This window comes from Gopherus flavomarginatus, chromosome 4 (genome assembly GCF_025201925.1).
Source record: "Gopherus flavomarginatus isolate rGopFla2 chromosome 4, rGopFla2.mat.asm, whole genome shotgun sequence".
Classification (NCBI taxonomy): Eukaryota; Metazoa; Chordata; order Testudines; family Testudinidae; genus Gopherus; species Gopherus flavomarginatus.
This window is the reverse complement of record NC_066620.1, coordinates 65,409,911-65,436,815: the sequence shown is the minus strand read 5'-3', so window position 1 is coordinate 65,436,815 and position 26,905 is coordinate 65,409,911. Positions and strand designations below refer to the sequence as shown.

Genomic DNA, 26,905 nt, shown 5'->3' with positions numbered 1-26,905 from the left:
CTGCTGTAGTGTAGACCTGCCCTCAGATTCTCTCTCCCTCTCCCTTCTTCCCCATTCTTTATATAGACTAGTAGTCTTTAACACACACTTTCTCATAGAGACTTATTGTTTCAACATATTTCTTTTTTATTTAAATGTTTTAAGAGATTATAATAAACTTAACTATTAACATTTGTACTCAATTCAGATTTCATTTTAAACAGGTTTATTTGTAAAAAGAAAATACTGTAATTTTAAATTAAATAAAATGAAAAATCCAATCTTTTTTTTTTAATCCACCCTACACAAGATTCCCCATTTCTATATTGACTTGGAGTTCTAGAACCATGATACCTTTCTCATCTTTACAAAAATAATTCAGCTGAACTTTATGAACAACTGTAATGGCTTTCTTTTTCTGAAGATATAAAGAATTTTTCGGTTTCAGCCTTATCTTCCAATGTTTTGGGGAAATGGGTTAGCTATTAATCATTTACTGTGAAATATACAATGGAACCCTCTAGTCAGTTTCACTTTAAGTTAAAAATCATAACTTCATATTGCACTGTACAGAAACAATATGAGACTTTTGTAGTATTACATACCTGAAATTGCTGTAAGTGGGTATAGCAGGGGCAGGCAAACCTTTTGCCCTGAGGGCTGCATCAGGTTTCGGAAATCGTATGGAGGGCCAGTTAAGGGAAACTGTGACTCCCCAAACAGCCAGGTGTGGTCTGGCCCCCGCCCCCTATCCTCCTCCCTGCTTCTGCTCCCCTCTGTCCCCTGCCCACCCCTGAACTCCCACCCAACCCCTCCCCTCATTCCTGAATGCCCCCACTCCCTGGACTCCTGCCCCATCCAACTCTCCCTCCTTCCTGACTGCCCCCGGGATCCCTGCACCCATTCAGCCTCCCCATGCCCTGCCCTCTGATCACCCCAACCCCTATCCACACCCCCGCCCCCTGACCACCACCCTGAACTCTTCTGCCCTCTATCTCCCCCCACCCCTCCACTCCCTGCCCCCTTACCGTGCTGCCTGGGGCCCCGGTGGCTGGTGGCGCGGCTGTGGCTGGAGCCAGCCACATCACCGCGCAGCGCAGAGCAGCAGGTCAGGCTGAGGCTCTGCAGCTGCGCTGCCCAGCTGCCTAGAGCATTACACCTGCGGCACGGCATGCTGAGGCTGCGGGGGAGGGGAACAGCAGGGCAGGGGCTGGGGGCCAGCCTCCCAGGGCAGGAGCTCAGTGGCTGGGCAGGAGGGTCCTGTGGGCCAGAATGAGGCCCATGGGCTGTAGATTGCCCACCTCTGGAGTATAGCTATGTGTAACTGTCATACTTATACATGTTTTCTACTGTAGTATCCAGGTATACCAATGTGTAGCATTTAGTAGAGGATTTTTTGCTAAATGCCACTAAAATTAAAAAAAAAATCATATGTATTTTACTTTCAAAATATTGATTCTGTGACATCTATGGGATGGCCTTAACCGAACTGTTGTCAGACTCAGGATTACTCTGTTCTCCTGACTTCCTGTCCTGTGCTCTAGCCAAAAGAAAGCACAGCTTTCTATTTAGTTTTTTGTTGTGAGCTCAGTCCTGCTTCCAGTGGAGTGAGTGACTAGACTTCTGTTGACTTCAGGAGCAACAGGATTGGCCCATGTTATAAATGCCTGCCCTCCCACCCCTTCCCCATTTGCCACAGGCTGGTAGTGGTGCTCATTTCCCTAGTTAAGACTCAGATTCAGCAAAGCATTAACATACTTACGTACACTGAATTCTGAAGTGACTTTTTGTGACTAAAGGCTTGTCTACACTTAAATGCTACAGTTTAGACACTACCTACATCATTGAGATGGATTAGGGTTGCCAACTTGGTGATAATTTTAAAAACTGGCCGCTCCAGCAGGAGTGCCGGAACCTCCCCTACCCTGCCTCTTCCCCCTGAAGCTCTGCCCCCATCCACTCGTCTTCCCCCCACCTTTTCCTCACTTGCTGCTTTTCCCCTGCTACCCTCCCCACCGCCACCCTCGCCCAGGTCAGGAGGGACTCGCCTGCAGAGCTGGGGCTGGGAGCTGCAGCCTACTGACACAGATAAGAAGTGGCTCCAGCTGAGGTAGGGGCTGGCATGGGTGTTGACCTAGATCCTCCCCGCCCACAGTAACCAGACTTTGGGTGTCGGGTCAGTAGATCTGTCATGTTCCCTTTTCGACCAGACTTGATGGTCGAAAACACTGTTGCCCCCATCCGAAGATCTTCCATGTTATCTTAAAGGAAAATGATGGATTGATTGGAATCCGAATCTGGTGGATTTTGGTAGGATGGTCTGTTTTGCAATTAGTACTACGCAGGATACAGCTTTGTAAGAAAGAATTGTTGAGTTTCTCATCAGCTTCTGTTAATGTATCCAAAATAAACAGCCCTTTTTAGGATTTTGCTTTATCTTCTTGCATTGGCAGTTAAATTCCTCTTGTCTTCTGGCTGAATGCAACCTCAATTCCTAGAGCTTTGATTTGACTCTAAATCTCTTCACTATCTTGCTGATTTTGGTTCTTTCTGCTTTGTTTTTCAGTTGCCTTGCTGCATAGCATTGAACTGAAATTTAGTAATAGAGACTGGATCTAGAATGTACAACTTGCTCAACTTGTTCTCTATTCTTTTTTATTGTGGGGTAAAAAAAAGGATGTGCCAAATACGTAGTAGCACATCTCCTTTCTTCTGTGTGGTGCTTGACCGCTGTGAACGTTCCTCCTTATGTGAATGAGAAGCTGAAAGATTTTGTGTGGTGACCTGAAGTTATTCAGCCTGTAAGATGAATATGTGGGGACTGTTTCATAGCACCACTCGTTCAAAACATCGAGCTCCTGTGTGGTGAATGAGTGTCATTTTTTCCCTTTAACATAGCAATATATTTCCTTCCCTATCCATGCTTTTAAAAAAAAAAAAATCCTATGAAAACTTTGGATTGATAACTAGCAGCTGAGGCAGTTTGGTTATGCCTCTGAAAGCTGCCTTTGTCATTGCCAGCTCTGATGTCATCAGTATGAATCACCTCTTCTCTGCCTTGTTTTCTCTTGACTGCCCTTTGGGTTTGGTGGTTTTGCAGAGAAGCTCCTGCCTGGCATATTGAGTTAGTCCAGAATGTCTAACTCGCAAGCAGTGAGTACTGGACTGCAGCATGCTAATGCTGTAGGTGTGGGCTCACCTGCTGTTTTTAATTGCACTTCTTTTGAAGGTAGATAATCTGTAGAATGTCAATGCACATATTGAGTATCTGGGTCTATATCAACCAGATGATGTATTTGTATGGATGGATAGGGCTGCTCTGCTTTTCTTTTCCTAGGATTTAATGTTTCTCCTTTGCACATACCGCTTATATTTAAAATCAGCGTGTGTGTCTGTGCATCTCCTGCTGTAGCTGGCAAGTATGTCTGACTCATACCTGCAGTAACCTGTACTCTACTGGGATTTTTTAGTCAATTATAAACCAACTTTCACTTGTGCAGGAATTCAGAAGCATCTTAATGTCCTGAAATGCCTGGCACTAAGATATGAGTAATCATATCTGGATTTTCCCTATGTTACAGGAAAATAATTTAAAATGCCCTGTTTGCAAAACACTTAGAATGTTTCTGTAATTCAATCAGGAAAATATTTAATCTGAGAAGTGATTGGTCTGAAAAGACACATAGAAATACTTGGCATTTGATACTCCAGTGGTCTCCATTGAGTGCCTAGATTTTTATAACATACATATTGTGGGTTCTTTTTCAAAATTCCAGCCTTGTTTGATTTTAAACTAGAAATGTAATTATTTTGGTAGGCTCTGTTTTTGTTCCCACATCTGTCTTTACCTTTAGAAACATAACTAATTTAGTGCTGGTGAGAAGTTCCAGGTAGACAGCCCATGAAAAGTGAGTTCCTCTATTTTCGGAACTATTATAGCATGGGCAGTTTTGGTATAACCTTTATAACCTTGCTTACCAGTATGCACTTCAACCCTGCTCAGGATGGTGTTAAAGTCCTGCTTTGAGCAGGGAATTGGACTAGATAACCTGATGTCTCTACCAACCCTAATAGTTTGATTCTATAAAAGTGCTTTCTCATGTAACCCCAAAATGTGCCTTTTATGGCATTTGGTCTGAACTGAATCAAGAATATTGGACAAATCAAGTCTTGTGTAGACATGTTTCTCTTCTATACAAACATTTCCTAAAATGTTACAATGGGAGATGTTCCAGGCTTGAAAAACTGTTGCTTGAAGTGGAATAATTCATGTCTATCATACCTGTTATCCTACAAGTTATTTATGAATGCTAGGATAAATGTTTGGAAGCCATGCTTTGAAAGCTCTTTCCGAAGTTGAAGAAAGATTGTCAAACGAGATTCTTCCCCCACCCCCCCCGTCCCGCCTTCAGTTCTGCCAGCCCTTTGCCACTGATGACTTGTATAGGTGCCTAGCCATTTAAATGTTTGCCCCCTCCTCCTCCTGTTTTTCTTCTGAAAACTCCTGGTGTATTGCTTAGAACTATTATAATGAATTTTTAGCTCTACTCTTCTTCTTTTTTTTTTTTTTTTTTCCTTGCCCTAGGTCCAGCAAGACTATGAATCTCTGTTCCAAATGCTTCGCTGGTAAGTGCACTAAAAGGCTTTTTGTTTTTTCTTAGACTATCTAAATCACAGTGTTGCCATCTCTTTTGGGGTTTATGCGTGGGATTCGGTTTTTTCAGTGTGTGTGAAATCAGATTCTCCTTACTTTGGTGCTTCATTTTATTTGCTCAGGTTTGTTGACACAGTCTCCAATATATGTAAAGCAAGAGCCTCTTGTGTAAATATACCAATCAAACCTTCACTCAGTGAAGATAACAGAAGTCTGGAGTGCCCTTGAACTGTAGAGCGCCAGTCTTAGTGCAACTCATGTAAATTTGACATAGCTTTCAAAATGTATCAGTCTGGTTGGGAATTTTGAATTCAGTAGATCACATTTTTAAGCTTGCCACTAAACACCAAAATCTTGCATAGATGAAACTATAAAGGAAGAGGAGTGGCTATGGAAATCAGTCCTGCTGCCCATGTGTATTTAATATCCAACGTGTGCATTAAATCATTGGTTGTTGACCAACAGGCTTAACCCTAAACTCTGCATCGTATTTTCTTGTTGCAAACTTGGAGAATGCTGGGAACTGTTATCAACTTTTTGTCAGTCTCTCGGTAATTTGCCCCATCTTACATTAACTTTCTCAGATTTTGAAATCATGTTGTCATTCATTATACTAATGCCACTTACTTTGCCGTAATTGATACTCTTCCATTATTCCATATCTTAAAAAAATCTCTCAGGGGAGCTAGAAGTAAATATTAAAAGCTGAAGCAAAAAAGTCAACATTTTTATGGTTTAGGTTCTTGGCTGAGCCCTAAAACTAAAATGTAATGACCCCTGAGCATTCGTTTAGACCATTCATTTTGAATGAATAAATCCATGTTTGTTGGTTTGTTTTTCTAAATTTGAGCTAACAGTGTATAAAATACCCACCAGATTCCTTTTGGAATTTCTGTTTAAAGTCTAGGAAGACCCTTGCTTGGTGGATCATAGATCATATAAAAGTTCACCATATTAATTTCATAAAGGAATAAAGTGCCACAAACTTTGATATACTTGAGTACTCAGAAGCATGCAGTTCTTCGAGTGATTGCTCATGTGTATTCCACAGTAGGTGTCGATGTGTGGTGACCCTTCAGCATCATCAACTCGTCGGCACTACTCCCTGTCCACGGGGCATGCCAGGAAGGCTAAAAAGAGGCCTTTTTCGCCGTGGTACCGGAGTAAACCTAGGACAGAGGCTAGACCCATGTCAGGCAGCCCTCGATTCCCACTGGTCTCTAGGCCTCCGACTCAAGTCGAGCGGAGTAGCCTAGCCCGGCCCATTCGGAGCAGGCCTCCCAGGATGTCTCGATGCCCTCCACACCAGAGGCCTTGCAGGCGGCCCAGGATGTTATTATGTCCATGCTGATACCAGGAGCACCACCGCTGTTGGCCCCGTGCTCCAGAGATAAGCTGCTGCTGGGATCTCTGCAGTCACTCCCGGCTCGGTACTGGTCTCCGTCAAGGGAACATTCCCGATGCCATTTGCCGCCCAGCAACCATTCAGGGCAAAGTCCACATGGATCATCCTCGATGCCCATCCAACTGTCTGTTTGGGTTCCATCTGACCGAGACTCTTAGCACTGCTCCACCTTGAGGAGCGAACACCGACGGGACTGAGGCAGATGATGCCAAAGGTCCTCGTCTCAGAGGGGCTATTGCAGCCAGTCACAGCATGAATGTCGACGTCGTTCCTGTTCGGTGTCCTGCTCCAGGACCCCGCCATAGCACCACCTCCGCAGCCCCTGGCGTCAATCGCGAAGGAGCTGTTACCGATGGTACCGGTCCTCCACGTCGGCATGGCACCTGGTGCCGCCGCTCCTCCCGGTTCAGGGACAGCGGCAGGTTGGATGTCAGCCTGGCCTCCCTTTGTAGCCATCCATCATCGATGGGCCAGGCCGAACAGCTGGCTCCACAGCAGATACAGTGGCACCCCAATGCAGCCCCCAGTGGAGGCTCGCTTGGTGGCCGGAGCCTCAGAAGGACCATTGTCCCCCCTCTCCAGATCTCTGAGGAAGGAGTCACAGGGATGTACTTTCTCAGCACTCTGCCTAGACACTGACCAGGTGGTGGACCCTTTGGTGCCGGTGGGGACACAAAGTAAAGTACTGTGCCAGCCTCCTCACCGTCTCCGGATGAGGTGATTGTGGCTCCTCCGTCCTGAAGGAGGACTTTAGGGCCCACCAAGAACTCTTAAAAAGAGTGGCATTAAGCCTCCACCTCCAAGCAGAAGAGATGAAGGAGACCTTGGACTTCCTGTTTAATGTATTGTCCTCCTTGACACCGGGCAGGATGGTCTTGCCTCTCCACAAAGGGGTGGCAAAAATTTCAAATGCCCTGTGGCAAACTCCGGCCTCATTGACCCCCATCTCTAAGAGAGCAGAACGCAAGTACTTTGTACCCGTTAAGAGGCATAAATACTTACACACCCACCCTGCTTCTAACTCCCTGGTGATCGAGTTGGTCAGCCACAGAGAATGGCAGGACCAACCAGCTCCTTCCTTGAAAAATAAAGATTCAAGGACACTGGACTCATTTGGAAGAAAAATTTATTTTTCCTCAAGCTTCCAGTTATGGGTGGCGAACCCCCAGGCTCTCCTGGGCTGGTATGAGTTCAGTCTGTGGGGCTCCCTGCCCAAGTTCAAGGACTCCCTCCATGAGCATGACAGGAAGGAGTTCAAAGTGCTTGTGGAGGAGGGCACAGCGGCCGCCAGGGCAACCCTGAAGGCAGCTTTGGATGCAGTGGACATGGCCGCACGGTCCATGGTCTCTGCGATGCCCATGAGAAGAGCATCATGGCTCCTGCTCTCTGAGCTGTCCAGCGAGACACAGGCCTCCTTGCAGGACCTTCGGTTTGACAGCAAAGCTCTGTTTGTGGAACCAATGGATACGAAGCTGCATGGCTTGAAAGACTCCTACACAACTCTCCAGGCTCTGGGTCTCTGTTCTGGCTCCAGCTAAACCTAAGTTCAAGCCACAGCAGACTCCTGCTCAGGCCACCCAGTCAAAATATGACACAGCTTATAAGAAGTCGTGGGATTATAAGAGGTCCCCACACAGGCAGTCTTGGTCTGCCCGCCAGCCTGGGTCCTCCAAGGGCAAGCAAGCAGGGAAAAGGCGGTTTTGACAGGATGCCCGAGGGTGCCCTGCCAGTTCTCATCAGGGATCTCAATCAAGCTTCCGTTCTCCAATTGGGAGCAGGAGATGGGGTGGTTCCTGGGCCTAGGAGTGGTGGAACTGGTACTGGGGGAGTTCAAAGATAAGGGGTACTACTCCCACTATTTCCTTATCCCGATTGCCAAAGGAGGAGCTCAGGCCCATCTTGGACCTGCGAGGCCTGAACCAGTACATGGTGAAGCTTGTGGTGTTTAGATGTTGCTTGTATTATTAGAATTGGGAGCACTGGCTGTTGGGAGTCTGAAAGGACAGGAAGGAGAGGGGAGGAGTTGAAGAGGCTGAGGTGAGAGTTACAGAGGGTGGTGCAGCAGCTTGGTAAAGAGGTTTCCACTGTAAAAATAAAGTCCTGTTGAAGCTTGTTAGTACCTTGCCTAGTTGATACAACAAAGCTCAAGTTCTGCATGGTCTTCCTGGCCTTCATCATCCTCTCCCTGGATTCCGGAGACTGGTACATCGCCTTCGATCTGCAGGACACGTACTTCCACATTCATATATTCGAGGGACACAGACGTTTCCTCCGTTTCACAGTGGGGCAGAAACGCTACCAATTTACAGTCCTCTTGTTTGGCCTGTCCACTGCCCCCAGGGTATTCACAAAATGTATGTCGGTGGTGGTGGTGGCCTACCTCACGTGCCAGGGAGTCCAGATTTTCCCCTTTCTGGATGACTGGTTGGTCAAGGGCAGCTCCTGGTCGCAGGTGCCGGATCAAGTGGTGCTCCTGTCCATGCACACTACTTTGGGCCTGTTGGTAAACAACACCAAGTCCACATTAGTCCCAGTACAATGCATAGAGTTTATTGGGGTGTTCCTGGATGCCTCATCAACCCAAAGCCTCCCTCCCACCGGACAGGTTCGAGACTCTGAGGGACTCATTGACAGGGTCACAAGGTTTCCGGTGACAACAGCTAGAGAGTGCCTCCAACTCTTGGATCATGTGATCCGTCATGCCAGACTCAGGATGAGGCCCCTCCAGCCCTGGTTGGCCTAGGAGTTCTCTTAGGCCAGGGACAGGATGGACAAAGTCCTCATGGTGCCCTAGCCAGTGATCACCTTCCTATGGTGGTGGTCCTTCCTGAGAAACATGCTGCAAGGGGTCCTGTTCAGGGGCAGGGCCCTGTCACTGGAGCTAGTGTCTGACATGTCAGACTTGGGATGGGGGGCCCATGTGGAGAATGTTCAGACCCAGGGTCTGTGCTCGGCTCAGGCTCTGTCCCTCCGCCTAAACGTCAAGGAGCTTAGGGCAGTATGGCTGGTGTGCAAGGCCTTCTGCTCGCATGTGGAGGGCCGAGTGGTCGGGGTCCTCATGGACAACGTGGCCTCGATGTTCTATATCAACAGGCCAGGCGGGGCCTGATCCTATGCCCTCTCCTGTGAAGCCCTCAGGCTGTGGGTCTTTTGTATAGCCCAGGACATCTGCCTACAGGCCTTTCGTTTGCCGGGTGCCCGGAACGCTTGAGCAGAAACTTTTCTCAGAACAAGTGGTTTCTCCACCCAGAGGTGGTGCACAGACTTTTCCAAGTGTGGGGAACTCCCCAGGTGAACCTGTTCGCTGTCCCCAGTTCTACTCCTGGGGGGCTGGGATGGGGCGCTATCTCCAGTGCCTTCCTCCTGTCCTAGTGAAGCCAGTTTCTCTATTTCCCCCCCGGTTCCTGCTGATCGGCAAGGTCCTGGAAAAGATAGTCAGACAAGGCCCGGGTCCTTCTGATTGCTGCGGCATGGCCCAGGTGGCATTGGTATGGGGCCTTCACGGGCCTGGCGGTCACCCCGCCGTGGCTGTTGCCATCCCACCTGGACCTGCTCTCCCAGGGTTACCACCTCCACCACAACCTAGCAGCACTCCACCTCACAGCATGGCTGTGCAATGGTTAGGCAGAGAGGAAAGGATGTGCTCCTAGAAAGCAGGCGCCCCTCCACGTGCCGAGCCTACTTGGCAAAGTGGTCTCAGTTCTCCAGATGGACAGATGAGCATGGAATTTCCCTGATCCAGCTTATTCTGGACTGCCTCCCCTACCTTAGAGCAGAGGGCCTGGCGCCTTCGTCAGTCAAGGTGCACCTGGTGGCCATATCGGCCTTCCACCCACCGGTGCAGGTCACATGGAATTCTCCCATGCTGTGACTGGCCAATTCCTTAAAGGGTTACATCATCTCTTCCCATATGTTAGGCCCCCTGTCCCGCAGTGGGACCTAAACCTGTTGGCCCGTTTCACGGGGCCCCTGTTTTGAGCTGCTAGCCACATGCTCCTGGTCATACCTCTTGTGAAAGGTGGCCTTCCTGGTTGATCACGTCAGCTAGGCGGGTCTCGGAATTCAGGGCCCTGATCTCTGGGCCCCCGAGCACGATGTTTCATAAAGATAAGGTCCAGCTCTGCCCATACCCTTCGTTCCTTCCAAAGGTGGTCTCCGCCTATCACATGGGTCAGGACATTTTCTGCTGGTCCTCTGCCTCAAGCCCCATGCATCCAGTGAGAAGTGCCGCCTCCACATGCTGGATGTGAAATGGGCTCTGACTTTCTACTTGAAGCGTACTAAGCCGTTCAGAAAGTCCTCACAATTGTTCATTGCTCGGCTGAGCACATGAAAGGTCGGCCGATCTCCATTCAGCGGCTCTCCAACTGGATTACCTCGTGCATCCGTACTCTGGCGGGAGTTCCCTCTCCCCCCACCCCAATTGTGAAGGCACTCTTGACTTGGATGCAGGCCTCATTGGCTAGCTTTTTGGCCCATGTCCCCATCCAAGACATTTGTAGGGCTGCTACGTGGTCTTCAGTTCACACTGTCACCTCACATTTATGCAATCATCTCCCAACCAGGGAGGACGCTGGGTTCGGCAGGGCTGTGCTCTGTCCTGAGAACTTGTGAACTCCTATCCACTTCCAACAGATATAGCTTGGAATCACCTACTGTTGAATACATATAAGCAATCACTCGTACAAGAAAAAAGTTACCTTTTCTGTAATTGGTGTTCGTCAAGATGAGTTGCTCATGTCTGTTCCACATCCTGCCCTCATTCCCCTCTGTTGGAGTTTTCTGGCAAGAAGAAACTGAGAGTGGGGGGAGCACGCAGCACCCCTTATACCGCATGACGGAGGCGCTACTCCAAGGGTCACTGGGGTGCTCCCCTACTGGTACTGCTGGGGGAAAACTTTCAGCACCAGTGCACATGGCAAGCACGCACACCTACTGTGGAATAGACATGAACACATTTCAAAGAACATCAAAGAAAAGGTAACTGTCTTATTTTAGATTCCAAGTAAGTATTAGACATACAAGTATGTTTAAGTATCAAATATACACCTTTATATTTGTGAGGCAAGGGAGGTGAGGTATTATCTTTTATTGGGCCATCTTCTCTTGGTGGAAGGTACAGGCTTTCGAGCTACAAAGAGCTGTTCCTCAGATCTGGGGAACTGATTCTCTGCCTCCTTCTCCAGACCTGCAGAAGAGCTCTGTGTAGCTTGAAAGCTTGTACCTACTACCAATAAAAGTTGATCCAATAAAAGATAATACCTCACCTCCCTTGTGTGTCTCGTATCCTGGGACCAACACAGCTGCAGCAATTCTACGAACAACCTGTATATTTGATAGTTAGCTATAAACTGACAATCTTGCATATCTTGGAGTTAATAGAATACTCTAGGCTGCACAAACAGCAAATGAAGCATGGAGTGGAGCTTCTTTAAACCTTGATTTTTATTGATTTTTCTTTTAAGATATGTTTTCTTGATTTTTCTTCCTGTTCTGCAAGTCTCGTTTGAAAAGTCCTTCCCCTCTGAATAAGTACCGTGCACGTGCAAAGGCTTACGCACACTGAGAGTGATATTGTTCATACCTATATGTAGATACTTTAAAATGTCAAGGATCCCTTAGAGCCATTTTAGTCTCTTTTCTAAAATACACAGTATTCTGTGAATTTAAAGCTACCATATCCATTAGGCCATGACAGTCTGGGATCAATGATCAGATTGCCACTAGTCATTATTGACAGAGAGAGAACTGGTATTCTAGGAGTGCCAAACTTGCTTTTGCTATCTTAGGTCCCAGTTATGGCTTGTTGATAATCTTTATATGGCAGGAGTCTCCTAGTATTCATTAACAGGTGATAACTAGCATGCTTTCCTCTAATACTTTCCCTCCTTTTTTTTCTTTTTAAGCGACTGACTAATTTTCTGTGGATTTTTAATGTAACTTTGGATTTCAGTCAGACTATTAAAATAGGAAGACAAAGACTTATACTTTGCTTCTGTAAATTGAATCACAATAGTTATCAAGAAAACCATCAAAATCTGTGTTCATAATTTAGACACCCCCAAAATGCCACGGATTCTTCCTCTTACATTTTTGTGATAGAGTGGCAAGCTATAAACTAATGTGCTGTAGCAGATTTGTATAAGGGGGAGAATTTGAGTGTTATTACCTGTCTTGACCCTTGTTTCCTTTCTCTTTCATTTTAGAAAAAAGAAATCCACACAATGAAAAAGGTTAGTAACTATGTGGTTAAGTAACTTTGAATTAAAACAAAAAATGGAAGGTGGATCTCTTCTATCCCCTTCTTCTGGGAAGGGGGGGTTAATTTTACACTCTGGTAGAAAGTAGAATTTTAAATATATCAGATGAGGAGGGCAACAGGCTACTGAGGAAACAAAACATAGTTGCTGGGTTTGCGTAGCAGTATAAATTACAGAAACAGTATCTTCATGCCTTCCTTTACCTTTTTTGCCATAATTTCAGTCTTGCCAAATTATATATAATCATGATCTGATGTGATCTTTCTTTCCCTGAAACTTTGAGTATTTCATAATTAGTCTTCAGTTGTGATAAGAAATGGGATTAAATTGGCACAGACCTAGTCAGAGCAAAGGGCAGTGCTTAGGAGCTGTTGTCTTTAATGCTTGTTTGGCCAAATCCTAACAACTGCTAAATGACTATGGGGATGAACATATGGGGTGTGATCTGGCAACTTGTTTGTTTAACCTGTGGTCAAAAAGGATCATGGGCCTAGGAGCCAGGAATTTCTGATTGCTAATGTTGTCAACTTTCCCATATTCAAAATGGGGATAGTATTCCCCTGCCTTTCACAGGATTTGTAAGGATTGATTCATCTTGTTTGTATAGGCAGCAGAATGCTAGGCACTTTATAGACAAATGTGAAGATAAAAACTCCTTGGTAGAAACTGAAGTATTAACCTTGAAAGGCCTGAAAGTTCACAGGACTGTTCAACATGACCACAGATCTAGCATTTCTGGTTTAATACTTAGTTCTTAACTTGCACAAAAAGGTTTATGAAACTCTCGAGAGAAGAGTTTTGGTATTAACAAGAATTTTTCTTTGAGAAAAATCAAACCTGTCTTAAGAATTAGTGTAAATCACAGATCCTGAAATGTTCAAATGCTTTCAACAGAGACTCTTAAAATTAATTATGGGTCAGCAAATTACTTTACTTTACAGTGTGCTGGTCTTCATTTTGTCATATTGCCTAAAAGCTATCTATACCCTATTGTCTCCAGTACAGGTACGGTATGGGGAAACCTTGATGTTGAATTGTCACAGGTGAAGTCACTGTAGATTACTAACCTATAATAACTTCAGACATCTCACATATCCAAAATAGAAATGCTATATTGTCATATTTTTTCAAATTTGAATATAGAATGGTAAGTGAGGAAATGCAAATAGATAGGTAGGCTAGGTACTTCACTGACACCACATTCTGCACCATTACTACAACCTGTCCTGTCAGTTTGACAAACTGTTAGTGCTCAATGCCTGAATTACTAGACACTCAGTTGGATTTTAAAAAGCATCTAGCATTGGCCTAGCTCTGCTTCCATTGAAGTCTGTGAGACTCTTACTATAGACTTCACTGGGAGCAGGGTTAGGCCAATGCTGATTGTTTATGAAAACTCACTCTTACATTTGTAGGGTCTTTCAGGCAGGGACTGTTTTCCTATATGTTTATATAGCACCTAACATAACAAAGTCTCAATCCTGAGACTCTGAGCACTACTGTGGAACCAATAGACTCCTCAGTAACACCAAATATTTGTGTACTCTTTCCTTAAAGAATTATATAAATATATTTTCTCTTTAGTCCATTTGCTCTCAGACTAGAGGAAGGTAGTTGTTATGGAGCAGACAGGAAAGGAAAAGGAATGCAGATAATGGTTGCAGTTTGCCCAAGGGCTAATACGTGAAATTAAAGGTAAGTGCCACAGTATAAGATAATATGGTGGAAAGATGCACAGAGATCACTAGAAGCAGAACAGAATAATTTTAGAACATCAGCAGGGGTAAAATATTTCTAGCAGAACTCTTCAGGGGTTTCGTAGTGCTTCTCAATGAGGCTATAATTGAAGGTATGTACGAGGGAACTAGACTCAAGGTATCTTCCATCTCTAACTTCTGATTTAAACCATGCTACAAGATTTCCACATTTACCTGAACCACTATATCAGCATAATTCGATTCAAGAATACACTTCTTTCTCTGAGCTGTGCTACAACATATTATGTACATGTGGTGAGTTCTCTAAAATTATCAGAAATGACAAGCCCTGAATGTCTTGATTCCTGGTTCACTGTCATTTATTGCTTGAAATAGTCTGTGCGTGTGTTCATGTGCTACCATCTTGACAAATAAAATCCTGTTGAATTATAATCCGAATCTACAATAGAGTAGAAATTGTTATTGCTGACCACCAAACTGGCAATACGTTTCAATACGTATTCAGTGGCTATATGTCAGACTATAAAGTTTTGTTACTCAAACGCAGTATTGATTTTTATTTTCCCTTGAGTTTGAGTGACACATATAACAAGAAAAGAGGGCTAAAATAAATGGCACTGCATTCTCTAAAGTGGGTTCACATATACAACATACCAACATTCTGCCTTGGTTTTCATCTTTTAATGTAGATATAGAAAACTATAAAAGCCACTTCAGTGGCAAATCTTTATTCCCCAGAATTCTTCTGCATCCCAGATTGTGCAGAATTGTTACATTCATTGCTATGCACTTTAAGCCTGCCACTTCCATTGAGGAGGCCCGCTGCTGTAGCAGATTTTTAAGGGGGAGACATGACTTGTTTAGAAACTCATTAAATGAGAGGAAGAGTTACTCTTCAGTAAAACCAGAAATTTTCCTTTCATCTGTCTCCCTGAATGATTTTTCTGGCTTCACAATGGTAGCACCACTCTGCTTGTTCTAGGCTGCAAGAGGCTGGAATCAAAGTAGGGTTCCTTCATGGCTGTAAAGCAACCACAGGGATGACCTGACAAACACTCATTGGGGGTGCATTTCCATGTCGATTTTTGGTGTCAGTAAACTGCAGAGCAGACCTTCGATCAGTCTTTTGGCCTGCAGTGTGGAAAACAATTCCAACAAAAATACACATCTTGCAGACTGCTGTTTCATATCCTGTAATCTGTGCTCTGTAGTATTGCACAATAAATGGAGAACCATGTATGTACTTTGTTCCTCCCTTTGCCCCTGAAGGAAACTTCTGTTTCTAAACGAAATATCAAAAAATCCAGTGTGCTTGCATTGTCTAGGTGCTTACCCTCTCTATTGATGTGGAGCTTCATGTGTGCTCTGATGTTGGAAGAGCAGCAAGAAATATCTACAGCTTAAAAGCAACATTCTCTCTGTCTGTATGCAGACACCTTTGTTTAGGAGGGCTGCAGTATGGTGTCTGTTAGTCTCTAATATAAGCTGGCATCTCCATTTGTATTGCTCCATTAGACTGGATCTTTGATTGTGGTGGGTTCCCACTGTATTCATGTCTGTCTTAGTGTTTGTAGCATACAGAATGTTTACTGCAAGACTGTTAAAGCAAATTCACTTGGTTAGCATTTGAGACTCTGGCAGTATTTTTGTGTTCCAGTCTATTTTGTATTACACATTCAAACTGATAAGCATTCTTTTGAAAATTGTGTAGCCAATTACACTGCCCATTATGGTAACTCTAACGTAGGCAGCCAGGAAATACCCATCTACAGGGTACTGAAGCATCATAGATATTTATTAGCATTCAGCATGTCTTCATTTTGGTCTTCTATACAGCCTTCCCCAGTTGCAGGTTAAATCTTTGTGTTTTTAATGCAAAGAGAGAAGAATGTCACAATACTTGTAAACACTCAGAGAATCCAAGTGTATATCAAACTTACTAAGGAGGAGAATCATGATTGTAAAAAAGTATTTAGCTTCCATTTAATTAAGGATTTTATTGGAATTTGGTTTATTGACGCTCTTAATTTGCATTGTCTCCCCTCAATTCCTTTTTCCTTGCTAGTTGGCCCTTATTTTGCACCATTGCAGAGGCTTCAGTCTTGCTGAAGTGTGACAACCCAGGTGATAGCATTGCCTGCTTTAATGAACCAGGCAAATATTTGTGGTCATGTGGGAAGCACTTACTACTCTTCTAAATGCAACTTGATTAGTAAATCATAAGCAAACAAGACAAAAGATAAAGTCCTAATGTTTTGGAGGAGAAATACTAATGCTTAGGAAATCAGTTCATCCAAGTATAGTTGCATTCCTAATTTAATTTAGCTCTGGTTGATGAGGCAACCCGTGACAAATTATGCTGTAGAAGATTCCCCCTACATGTAACCGGTAATCAGTATGTGCAGGGTATAGTATGGGAAGGAGGGGAGTATGCAGCAGTTTTTGAGGAATGAATACAATATTTTGAGTTACTCAGTAAGGTGAATATAATGTACACCTCTTTCAAAGGTGGATTCTGCCCTCTTCTCTATAGCCATGGCGCAGAAGTATTACTACAGGGTTCTATACCCTTGCAGCAGAATTAACATAGTACTGGTGTGAGGTGGGAATTGGGGATCCCATTTTTGGGATGTGTACTCCCTGTATGCCAAGAGCTCCGCTTAATGAGGGCTCCCCATATAGAGGTGTCCAACAAAGATTTTGGGAGCGTGGCTGGTGGCTTAGCCACTGGGCTGATCTGCAAGTTACCTTCTCTTCTCTCCTTTCTCCCTTCCCCCTCATGCCACCCCTTTCTTTCCCCCAACAAAGTATTAGGGGGTATATAAGCATTGTGGGAGGCCATTGCCACAGAATGGATCCACTGCTGCACTGTAATTGGTGGGAGGAAGGAGGATTCTTTACGAAGCCTGGCACTCAAGCTGTGCATGGGCCCAGGACAATTCACATCGTCCTATCTGGATGTCCCCAGCATCAGGAATATGGCATTTAATCTAGTCACATTAAGAAGTGTTTATTCACAAAACAAAGGCTAGAAACACAACACTCATACAATGGGAACATAAATTTTATAGCAATTGATGGGTAAGCCTCCAATGCACTCAAGAACATTTCCTACAGGCCAGTAGATTTAGCCTGTCCCGAATGGGGTTAATGTTGGCTTCTCATGAAGATATTAAACCTCTTTGTGACAGGAATGTTAATGCTCTTATGCAAGGTATGTGAGTCCTTTCGTTAGGGCAGTGGTCCCCAACCTTTTTCAGACGACGAACCATGGAGGACCGTGGTGGTGGACCAGCATCCGCCGATATGCCACCAACAAGCAACAACGTCAGTAGGCATCGCTGTCGAAATACCGCCGTCAAGCAGCATCATCCAGAGGCGTCGCTGCCGAAATGCTGCTGAAAACTGGTGGCATTTCGGCAGCGACGCCTCTGAATGCCGCTGCTTGTTGGCGGCATTTCGGCGGATGCTTGTTCACCGGCCAGTATGCGGGCGCACTTAAATGCCTCGGTGTGCGCCATGGTGCCCGCGGGCACTGCATTGGGGACCCCTATGTTAGAGGAATGACAAAAGCTACCTGTTTAAGAGGCCGTGATGAGTTCCATTACACTTGAGATCCAGTACTGCTTCAACGCTTTTTCATAATTCCTGTTTAAGAAGACATGGAACTAAGATCACAAAAGATGATTGGAATGATTTTTAGCTGTTGTGACTTTGACAGCCTGGTAGTTTGAGGCTCGTTTTATGTAAACCATTACAAATTGCACTTTACAGTTAACTAGAAGTATGACCTATGCTGGCTGCCTGAAAAGACTGCAATGTCTCTTTTTTTTTTAATTTTAATTCAATTTTTACCTGAACAATTTTATTGCTTGATATTTTCCATGCCTGTTGTTATCTCAAGGGCTGGCTAATCCTACTAACTCTGACTGTGGAGCCGAGCACCCCTTTTGCCTTTGTGTTTAATTTTTGTACAAAGAGCTGTTGTTTTATTTTGTCTTGTGCCTTTTGTTGTCTGTAGTGAAAACGCCATTTCCTCCTATTCCATAAATATATTGTTCATCTAACTGCTAGCTCATTAATCTCTCCATGCTGCCTGCTGAAACACCAACTCTAATTTAGTCCCTTGTGTTCTGGTTCCCAGGTGATTTAAAAAATGTTTAGAAGTATGACTTAATTGCATTGATGTTTGCGCATTGTCAGCATGAAAGCAAAGATGAGTTACATATTTAGACAGTGCGACCTGCAGGTTTAATTCATTAAGCCTTCTTGCTTGTAACTCCATTGTCTTTTACATGTGTGCATAAGGTGGGGGGAAGGAATCTCTGCTATTCATATTTAGCAATTTGGGTGAGTTATGGAAAAACCTGTGCTCTGTTTTGTATATTTGCTCATTTGGAAACCTTGTGTAGCTTATAGAGACACTAGTGATTTGTTCCCTAGCCTCCCTGTGGAGTTTGTTCCATATTACAATCTAATTCCACATCTGTGTCGCGCACTCCTGAGCCATTAATTTGTACATTTCAATGCAGTTTGTTTCATCGTGTTTTTTGTAATCCAAACTGAATGTAACGAGCTGTGTGCTTTGGGGACCCAGTCTTGCCTTGCCAATTAGAACAAGTGGTTACTGAGAGAGAGTATGTTTTAAATAAAACATGGCGCCTCTGAGGTGGGACGAGGCAGCCTTTGGGGAATAAAAAAGTGTGAAAAGAAGTATTTAAGTGTGAAAAGAAAGAGGTCAGTATCTGAGCACATTTTTGAACCATTCAATTCATTCCTTTAAGATACGTGATCCAAATTCATGTTTTGTCACTAGGATAGAATTTAGTTTTTCATTGGAGGTACCTGTTGTTCAGAGCTGTGTGAGTATTTAGAAATACAACAGGATATCTGTCTGGTTTACTGCATGTTTTCTAGGATCCAAGCCACCAATGCTGTGTGGAAAATTATGCAGGGCACGAGCAGCTAAACTTCCTCTTTTCCCTTGCTCCTCCAGGTCACGGTCTGCATTAGGACAAAAATTGGTACCAAGTGGAAGAGGGGCTAGTTGGAGAGGTGTTTTGCAAGACTATTCAGAAATCTAGGGATGAAAAGTGCTAAATAAGGTTTTTACTACATGCTAGATGAACCTGTTATCATCTTTGTTCCAGTAACTACTGCTAAAGCTAATGAATTACCACTTAGTTCACCTGCAGGGAGTCTAGTTTCATTTTGGGGCGGGAGGGGAAATGAAATGAGCATATTAATACAATTGCAGGTTTCTCTTTAGTTGTCTGACAGTCCACAAGACCAGTCCATAAGGAAATCCTCATTGCCATTCCATTACTTAAGATAACCCACAAAAAGCAGTATTGTGCCCTTCAATATTATACTTCCATCAGCTGCAAAAACTATCAGCAGTTCTGCCTGCCTTTGTTTTTGCAGTGATTGAACTCCTGCTGAATTCAATCAAGACACAACAAAACATGGAGGTTAGCTCTGCTTTGCCTTCTTTCTCTTCCCCTAGATTACATCTGCTTTTACACCTTAGGTATGGAAGGAAATCAGACTCTTTACTGCCTCTAACTAAAGACACTGAGAGAAATTAAGTGAGTAGTCATCGTGATAGACAGAGACAACATTTCAGCAGCCATTACGTATACAAACAAAGAGAGACCACAAGGAAAACTTTCCTCAGGGAAAACCTTTTAGCTCAGTGGTAAAAAAAAATAAAATAAAATAAAATCGTTATTGAAAGCTAGACATCTACCAAGAAGACTGAATAATGGGCCAGAGGGGCTCAGCAGTATTGGGTAGCTGGACAAATGTGATCTGGTTATAGAACCTTATGTAAGTGGTAGATGGCCAATAACTAGACCCTCTGGAAATTCTTTTTGTTCTTAGGGAATTTTGGCTTATTTTGTGTGTTTTCCATTTTATCCATGGAGGGAGGAGGATGTCGAGTCCTGCCTCTGAGGGAATGGCAGACCTTGGGGGCGGTGTTTGCAGAGCAAGCACAACTCACATTCAGCCTGCAGTGGCAACTCCTATCCTGCTGGGCTGGGCCCAGCTCCCTGGTACAGGTGCTGTGACCCATGGGGTCACTGCAACACTCACTCAAATTGTCCCTCTCTACCCCGTGACAGAGGGACAACTGGGCCAAAGCTGAGTGGTGCTGCGGCACTGCAACCGCATGTGCTAGATCGCAACACCCATAGCAGGAAGATAGGCCCAGCCCTGTGGGCCAGGAGCCACTGTTGTGTGGTGAACTTTGTTTTCCATTTTAGTTCATGTTTTGTATTTTAAAAAAACATGGGGGTCTACTAATAATTCATCCATGTTTGCCTGAGGGGAAGGATGGTGTCATGTTTAGGGTACTGGCCTGAAACTGGGGAGTTCTGGGTTCAATTTCTTACTCTGCCACAGGACTTCCAAGACTCCCTAGGTAAGTCATTTAGTCTTTTCTGTGCCTCAGTTGCCTATATGTAAAATGTGGGTAATAGCACCTCCCTAACTCACAGAGGTATTGGGAGGGTAAATACATCAAAGATTGAGAGGCACTCAAATATTACGGTAATGGAGCCATATAAATATCTGACAGAGGTCTGCCTCAGCACTCTGGGAAAAAAACAAAACAAAAAAATCTTGTGGTACAAAAAGCAGGCTTATGGAGGAATACAACCAATGCAGCAGGTATCGGTTTTTAGTCAAATGACCTTTCACTCTACTATGTGTCACCTCAAAAGTTAGGCCTTTACTGGGTTGTCAGTTCTCAATTACTAGATTAAACTGCTCAAATCTAGGAATAGCAGCTTTATCCTTTAGCTCTACATACACAGATCACTGCCACTTGAGCTATGGGACACTCTTATGTTCTCTCAAAACTAGTCACCAGAGGGCAAACTACTCAAACACATTAGCCATTACAGTTAGATACAATTAGTAACTTTGAACAAATTGTTTATAATTAAATAAAGGTAGCCTATGTATAGGTTTACAAGGAGAATTAATTAGGTGAAAAGAAGGAATAAATAACTAGCAGTTTCTGAGCTCAAATGGCACAAGTCAACATTTCCAGTCAGGTTAACCTTTTAAAAGTATCTGTAATTCAAAAGTCAGATCTTCAGAACTTCAAATTCAAAGTTGATCTATTCTCAAACATTGCAAAAAATTTTCCCTTAGATTTCAGGGAAAACGTGACAATGTTGCAGCAACTTCGTTTTAACAGGCAGAGCAACATGGGGACTACAAAGTTTCTTAATGGTATCTGGCTGCAACCATAGCTATGTAGAGACTAGTCTCTAAGGGAAACCAGGACTTCCTATGCTAGAGTTGTTTCAGCCTCCAGGATTGTGAGAGAGGCCATGTTGGAAGAAATGTATATAGCAAGAACCTAGCACTGTAGCTATTGCATATTATATATTGGAATTTTTCTTTGCAGAGAGCGTAGGATGTTGGTCAAACCTGCTTCCAACTTAAATCCTTGAACATACAAGAACCCTGTTCTTCATGGATGATTGTGTGTGTATGTAATACAAATGGCCAGGCAGATCACTTGCATGGTGTGCTATTATGACAACTGTTTTGTTCTTGAAAGCCTTTGAAATGTGTGTAACTTCAAAAAAATCTTTAGCTATGAACCATAGGAGCCATGGTCTGTCACTTAAATTCTGTGGAAGGCATGTTAGGTAAATCTTACCTCTTAGCCCACTAATTCTGGGTATCAAATTTGAGATGTTTGGCCCTGATATTTTCAGTGTACTTACCATTACATAGTGCTTTATATGTTAAAGCAGTGGTTCTCAACCAGGGATGCACGTACCCATCGGGGTACACAGAGGTCTTCCAGGGGGTACATCAATCCATATAGATATTTGCCTAGTTTTACAACAGGCTACATAAAAAGCACTAGCGAAGTGGGTACAAACTAAAATTTCATACAGATAATGACTTGTTTATACTGCTTTATATACTATACACTGAAATGTAAGTACATATTTATATTTCAATTGATTTATTTTGTAATTATGTGGTAAAAATGAGGAAGTAAGCAATTTTTCAGTAATATGCTTTGACACTTCTGTATTTTTATGTCTGATTTTGTGAGCAAGTAATGTTTGTGACGTGAAACTTGGGGGACGCAAGACAAATCAGACTCCTGAAAAGGGGTACAGTGGTATGGAGATGTTGAGAGACACTGTGTTAAAGCTCCCATAGACTTCAGTTGTATCTGAATGTTTAGCATTTCTGCAAATCAGGATCCATATGTCTTAAATGTAGCCCTCAGAAAATGAGGAACATACAAGTAGTGGCTACCTATGAAAATTCTGGTGTAAGTGACTTGACCAACATCATCTAGGATTTGTGTGGCAGAAGCAGGGATAGAATCCAATTCTTCCTGCCTCATTCAGTACACGTTTTCCAGCTTCAGTTATAAATTAAATGAACAGTTGTGAAGACAACAGCTTCGTTTCATTCTGATTTCATTCCTGGAGCACTATGTATCTTTTGTCCTGAATAAGGCAGAGGTCCTTTTGAAAAATTAATTTTGTTACTATATATGATGATAATTAGAGTGTATGAGCTCAGTACGGGGCCAAATTATAAAGTTTGTGCAGGCAAAATCAGTTCTGGCACATCCTAACTTTTGAATGCTTAACTTAAATATTCTTTTATGAAGTGTTTGTTGTAATAATTTCTGATGTTTTTCAAAAAGTTAACAGAACCCCATGCCTATAAATTGTCATGTGGAACCACCAATATTATTAACCTCAAGCATTCAAAAATCACGAGTCAGGCCTCAAATTATGAGAGTTTAAAAAAATCATTTTTTTTCTTTGTATTCAGGTTCCTTAGCTGTTAGGGTGTATGCAGGTAACACTTTCAGCCTTTTCTCCATAAGTGAGCTATCGGTTGTCTAAATAAAAGCTGAGCTTCTATTATTATCACTTGACTCCAGGAGCTTTAAGAAAAATACTAAATTGCAGAATTTGTGACAAAATCATGGAAGTTAAAAACATAGAACTATATAGACCTCCAAAGTGGTCATCAGCAAGGTTGGAGTTGAAATCTCTAAATCCAAGACATGAATGCTTGAGCAAATGAATGCTTGGCAATGGTGATAGTAGGTTGTCTCTGTGGATGAGCTACTGGAAAGGAATGAGACACATTTTGCCAGGGGTTTTACAGCTATTTGCTGAGAGTAGAGGAAGACTGAAATATGGGAATTCTGGGTTCAATTCCATGTTCTGGAGGGCAATGTGCTTTAGGTGGTTATAGACACTTCTGACCCTGTCTTCCATAGAAAATCAGGGTTGGAAGGGACCTCAGGAGATCATCTAGTCCAACTCCTTGCTCAGAGCAGGACCAATCCCCAGGCAGTTCTGTCTCCTCACAGTCTGTCCCCATCAGCTTCTATCGCTGTTCCTCTTGGCTCCTCTCCTCTCTACATTCCAGTCAGACCTCCTGGGTGCCAGGGACAGCACTGAGAGCACTGTCTTATTGTTTCTTTGTACTTTCCTGTTGGTCTGTCTGTATCCATCTGTTGTCATTTATCTTATACTTATTGTAAGCTCTCTTGTGCTGGGATAATCTTTTGTTCTGTGTTTGTACTGCAGCTAGTATAATGGGGTCCTAGTCTATGGCTATGACTCCTAGGCACTACCTGAATACAAATAATAAATAACACAGGAGAGAGTAAAAAGAACAGGAGTACTTGTGGCACCTTAGAGACTAACAAATTTATTTCAGCACAAGCTTTCGTAGGCTACAGCTCACTTCTTCGGATGCATAGAATGGAACACACAGACAGGAGATATTTATACATACTGTCTGTGTGTTCCATTCTATGCATCCGAAGAAGTGAGCTGTAGCCCACGAAAGCTTATGCTGAAATACATGTTAGTTTCTAAGGTGCCACAAGTACTCCTGTTGTTTTTGTGGATACAGACTAACATGGCTGCTACTCTGAAACAGGAGAGAGTGTCTCCCTACTGTCAGTTCTGGTGCCCAGTGGCACATTAACTCTCGATAGGCTGGAGGAGCAATTGCAGATGTCCTACTCAGCCCTGAATAATCCTGGACCATGCTCTGTTGGAGTAGAGCATGCTTAGTGTAGTTGGTGTGGATCTCTGTGAGGATGGAGCCTTCTCTGTAGAGAAGGAATCTTCAGATAATCTTGCTGCCAAACTATAACAAGTTTCTAGTGAGCATTTGCAAAGAGCAATTTTCAGAGGCTTGAAACTCAGCCAAACTTCGAAATTTCACAGGGAGAGCAAAAGACACTTCTCTGAACCTGGGGTGGCTTTCCCTGTCACAGGACGATTCCCTCTTCCAAAGTATGGAGACACGCTATAGCTTCTCCATGATACAGCTGCAATAATTTAATATTCACAAAATGTATCTTTCCGTAACTCGGTTCTCTGAAATAGCTCAACCAGTTCAACTGAAACTCTTCCCAAAAATTCAGCTTGGTGCAGACATGTGGCATGGAAAACTTCAGCCTGAGCCATTAAAGTTTGGTGAAGTCTCAGCAACTGAAAACAGGGTCTTTATAATGGAAAGTGGTTGGTAGGCAATTTAAATATGGATTGCACTGCCAGTTTTGGCTGTAAATAATAAAATATTCAGTACTGCAAAGTAGGCTGGGCATTTCAATCATATATCAGAGGGAGGAAACATAAGAGATTACATACTGGGTTGGACCAACCACGGTTCATCTTGCCCAGCATCATGTCTCCATACCAGAGCTTCTGGGGGAGTGTACAGAACAGGGCAATTATAGAGTGCTCCATCCCGTCTTCTGGTAGTTAGGAGGAACTGACACTTGATATTTTTTGCAAATCACCATACATGTTTTTGGTGCTTTATAGCAGCAAAATTGTACTTTTGAATAAGTCCATGTAAAATTACTCACTTGTATTAGACATGTTTGTATTTGTCTTATTTTTGCTAATCAGTCTTTCATTTGTGTTTCACATTCCCTGTCTTTTGCCATGGTTTAGGGAACTGCATTTCACATTTATTGAATGTCACTGATTAAAGCATACTTTTTTGAGTTCTTTAGATGGAATTAATGAAGTCTGCAGGAGACTGGTATGTCAACAGACTGTGTTCCCCATTACTCCTGAGGAAATTCTTCCCTACGGCACAGTGCAGAATTTTGTAGAAATTAACTTGCGTGCAGAATTTCCTTTTTCCCACAGAAATGGGCTGCAGTGTTGCTGGCTGCCCCTAGGGGCCACTGGACCTGGCAGAGCCCAGTTCGCAAATAAAGGACAAGGGTGGGGGGCGGGGGAGGGAGCTGGAGGGTTCCCAGAAGCTGAAGTTCCCAGGATGCCCTAAAGGAAGGAGGCAGCGGTGCTCAGGAAACTCCGTGCAAGCGCAGGACCCTGCATCAGGCTTTCTCTCCCTCTGGATACCTGGGCTCTGTGGGGTAGAGGTTGTGTGTGTCTGGGCTGAGTGGGGGCCTGTAGCTGGCCTGTAGAGGGTACAAGTTTCTCGGCTGGGGGCCCACAACTGGCCTCTGGGGGAAGGCGGGGTGAGTGTCTGGCCCTCTGGCTGTGCTCTGTGGGGGAAGGGTAGAGAAACAGGAGCTGGGTTGTTGTAGGGGTTTCTTTAGCTCTCTACTCATGGGATAATTTTTGTGTCTCTGTATTGTTACAGACATACTTGCTGACAAGTATTTTGAAATAAATTACTAAAATAATTGAAACTGGTGTGATTATAGTGTGTTTTGACAAATAAAATTTGCAGAATTTTGTGGAATTTTAAAATATTATGCACAGAATTTTTAATTTTTTGACACGTAATGCCCCCAGGAATAGCCCATGTTATAGTTAAGAGCACAGGATTGGGAATGTGGATTTCTGGGTTCTATGCCATTTTCTGTCATTGATTTTGTGTGTGTGTGTGTGTGTGTATGGTGGGGATGGGGGCTGGAGAGCTTTGTCCAAGTCACTTAACGTCTGTGCCTCGGTTTCCCAATGTGTATTATCCATGCCTTTGAATAATAACTCCTTACATATTGGGTAGACTGTTTTACTACAGTGTACTCTACTTGAGGCTACATCTTAAATCTATTCAGAAATTGGGCCTGGCATAAAATTTAACTCTTTACAGGGTATATCTCTCAGCATGTTACATCTGTTCTCAGTGCTCTTCCCTAAAAGCACTAGGTGGATTTTTTTTCCCCTCAGGGTTTGATATTGAACTCTAAAGTCCTGGATGACCTGAGACCTACCTAAGAGACCAACTTTCTTCTTGTGGCATAGTGCCCCAGTTTTGGTCAAAAAGGTGCTTGAGCTGAAACCCTCCTTGGTATAAATGAAGTGGCTGGTGGTAAAGTCTTCTGTTAAGGCCCCTATATCTTTTAATTTGCTCCACCTCTGCAGCAAAATAGCCGATGTGCTGACCTTAATGGCATGTTACAAGGCCAGTCTCATCTTTTTCTTGCTTTGGGTACTACGGGGCTTTTTGCATGGTCTGAGTATTGTGTGGGTAGTATACATTGGAGAGGATTGAATTTTGTTTGGATTTTATTGCTAAATTGCATTTAACTGCTTGGGGTATGTGTCTCCTGGGACAAATTTGAGGAGCTTGTTTATTTTGTCAATTTTTAACTGTCAGTGATGCCCATAGACTGATGGGATCTTTTTCTATAGTTAGCATAACTCAAAATAAATACATAAATGAATAAGTTTCAATAATCCTATACAGCATAAAAATAAATGTTTATGAAACCCTTGAAGATTTCCATATCAGAGGCAGTCTATAAGTGTTAAGTATTACATTAACAATGCAGCAAGAAGTCAGCATATACTGCAGACTCCCAGTCCTTCAATAGCATGATGTGTTGCATGTCAAAACTGAGGTGAATTGGCAGAGCTGTGGAGAAGAGCATCTGTCCGCA

General features: G+C 43.5%; 1 protein-coding gene across 1 annotated transcript in view; it reads left to right on the top strand.

The window, feature by feature from the left end:
• The window catches only part of ZFAND3 (zinc finger AN1-type containing 3), a 266,127-nt gene that overhangs the window by 64,525 nt on the left and 174,697 nt on the right, over nt 1-26,905 (top strand). The window contains exons 2-3 of the mRNA XM_050948639.1: nt 4,565-4,605; nt 12,245-12,271. Of these exons, the coding sequence (XP_050804596.1) occupies nt 4,565-4,605; nt 12,245-12,271 (68 nt within the window). The remainder of the gene's footprint in view (nt 1-4,564; nt 4,606-12,244; nt 12,272-26,905) is intronic.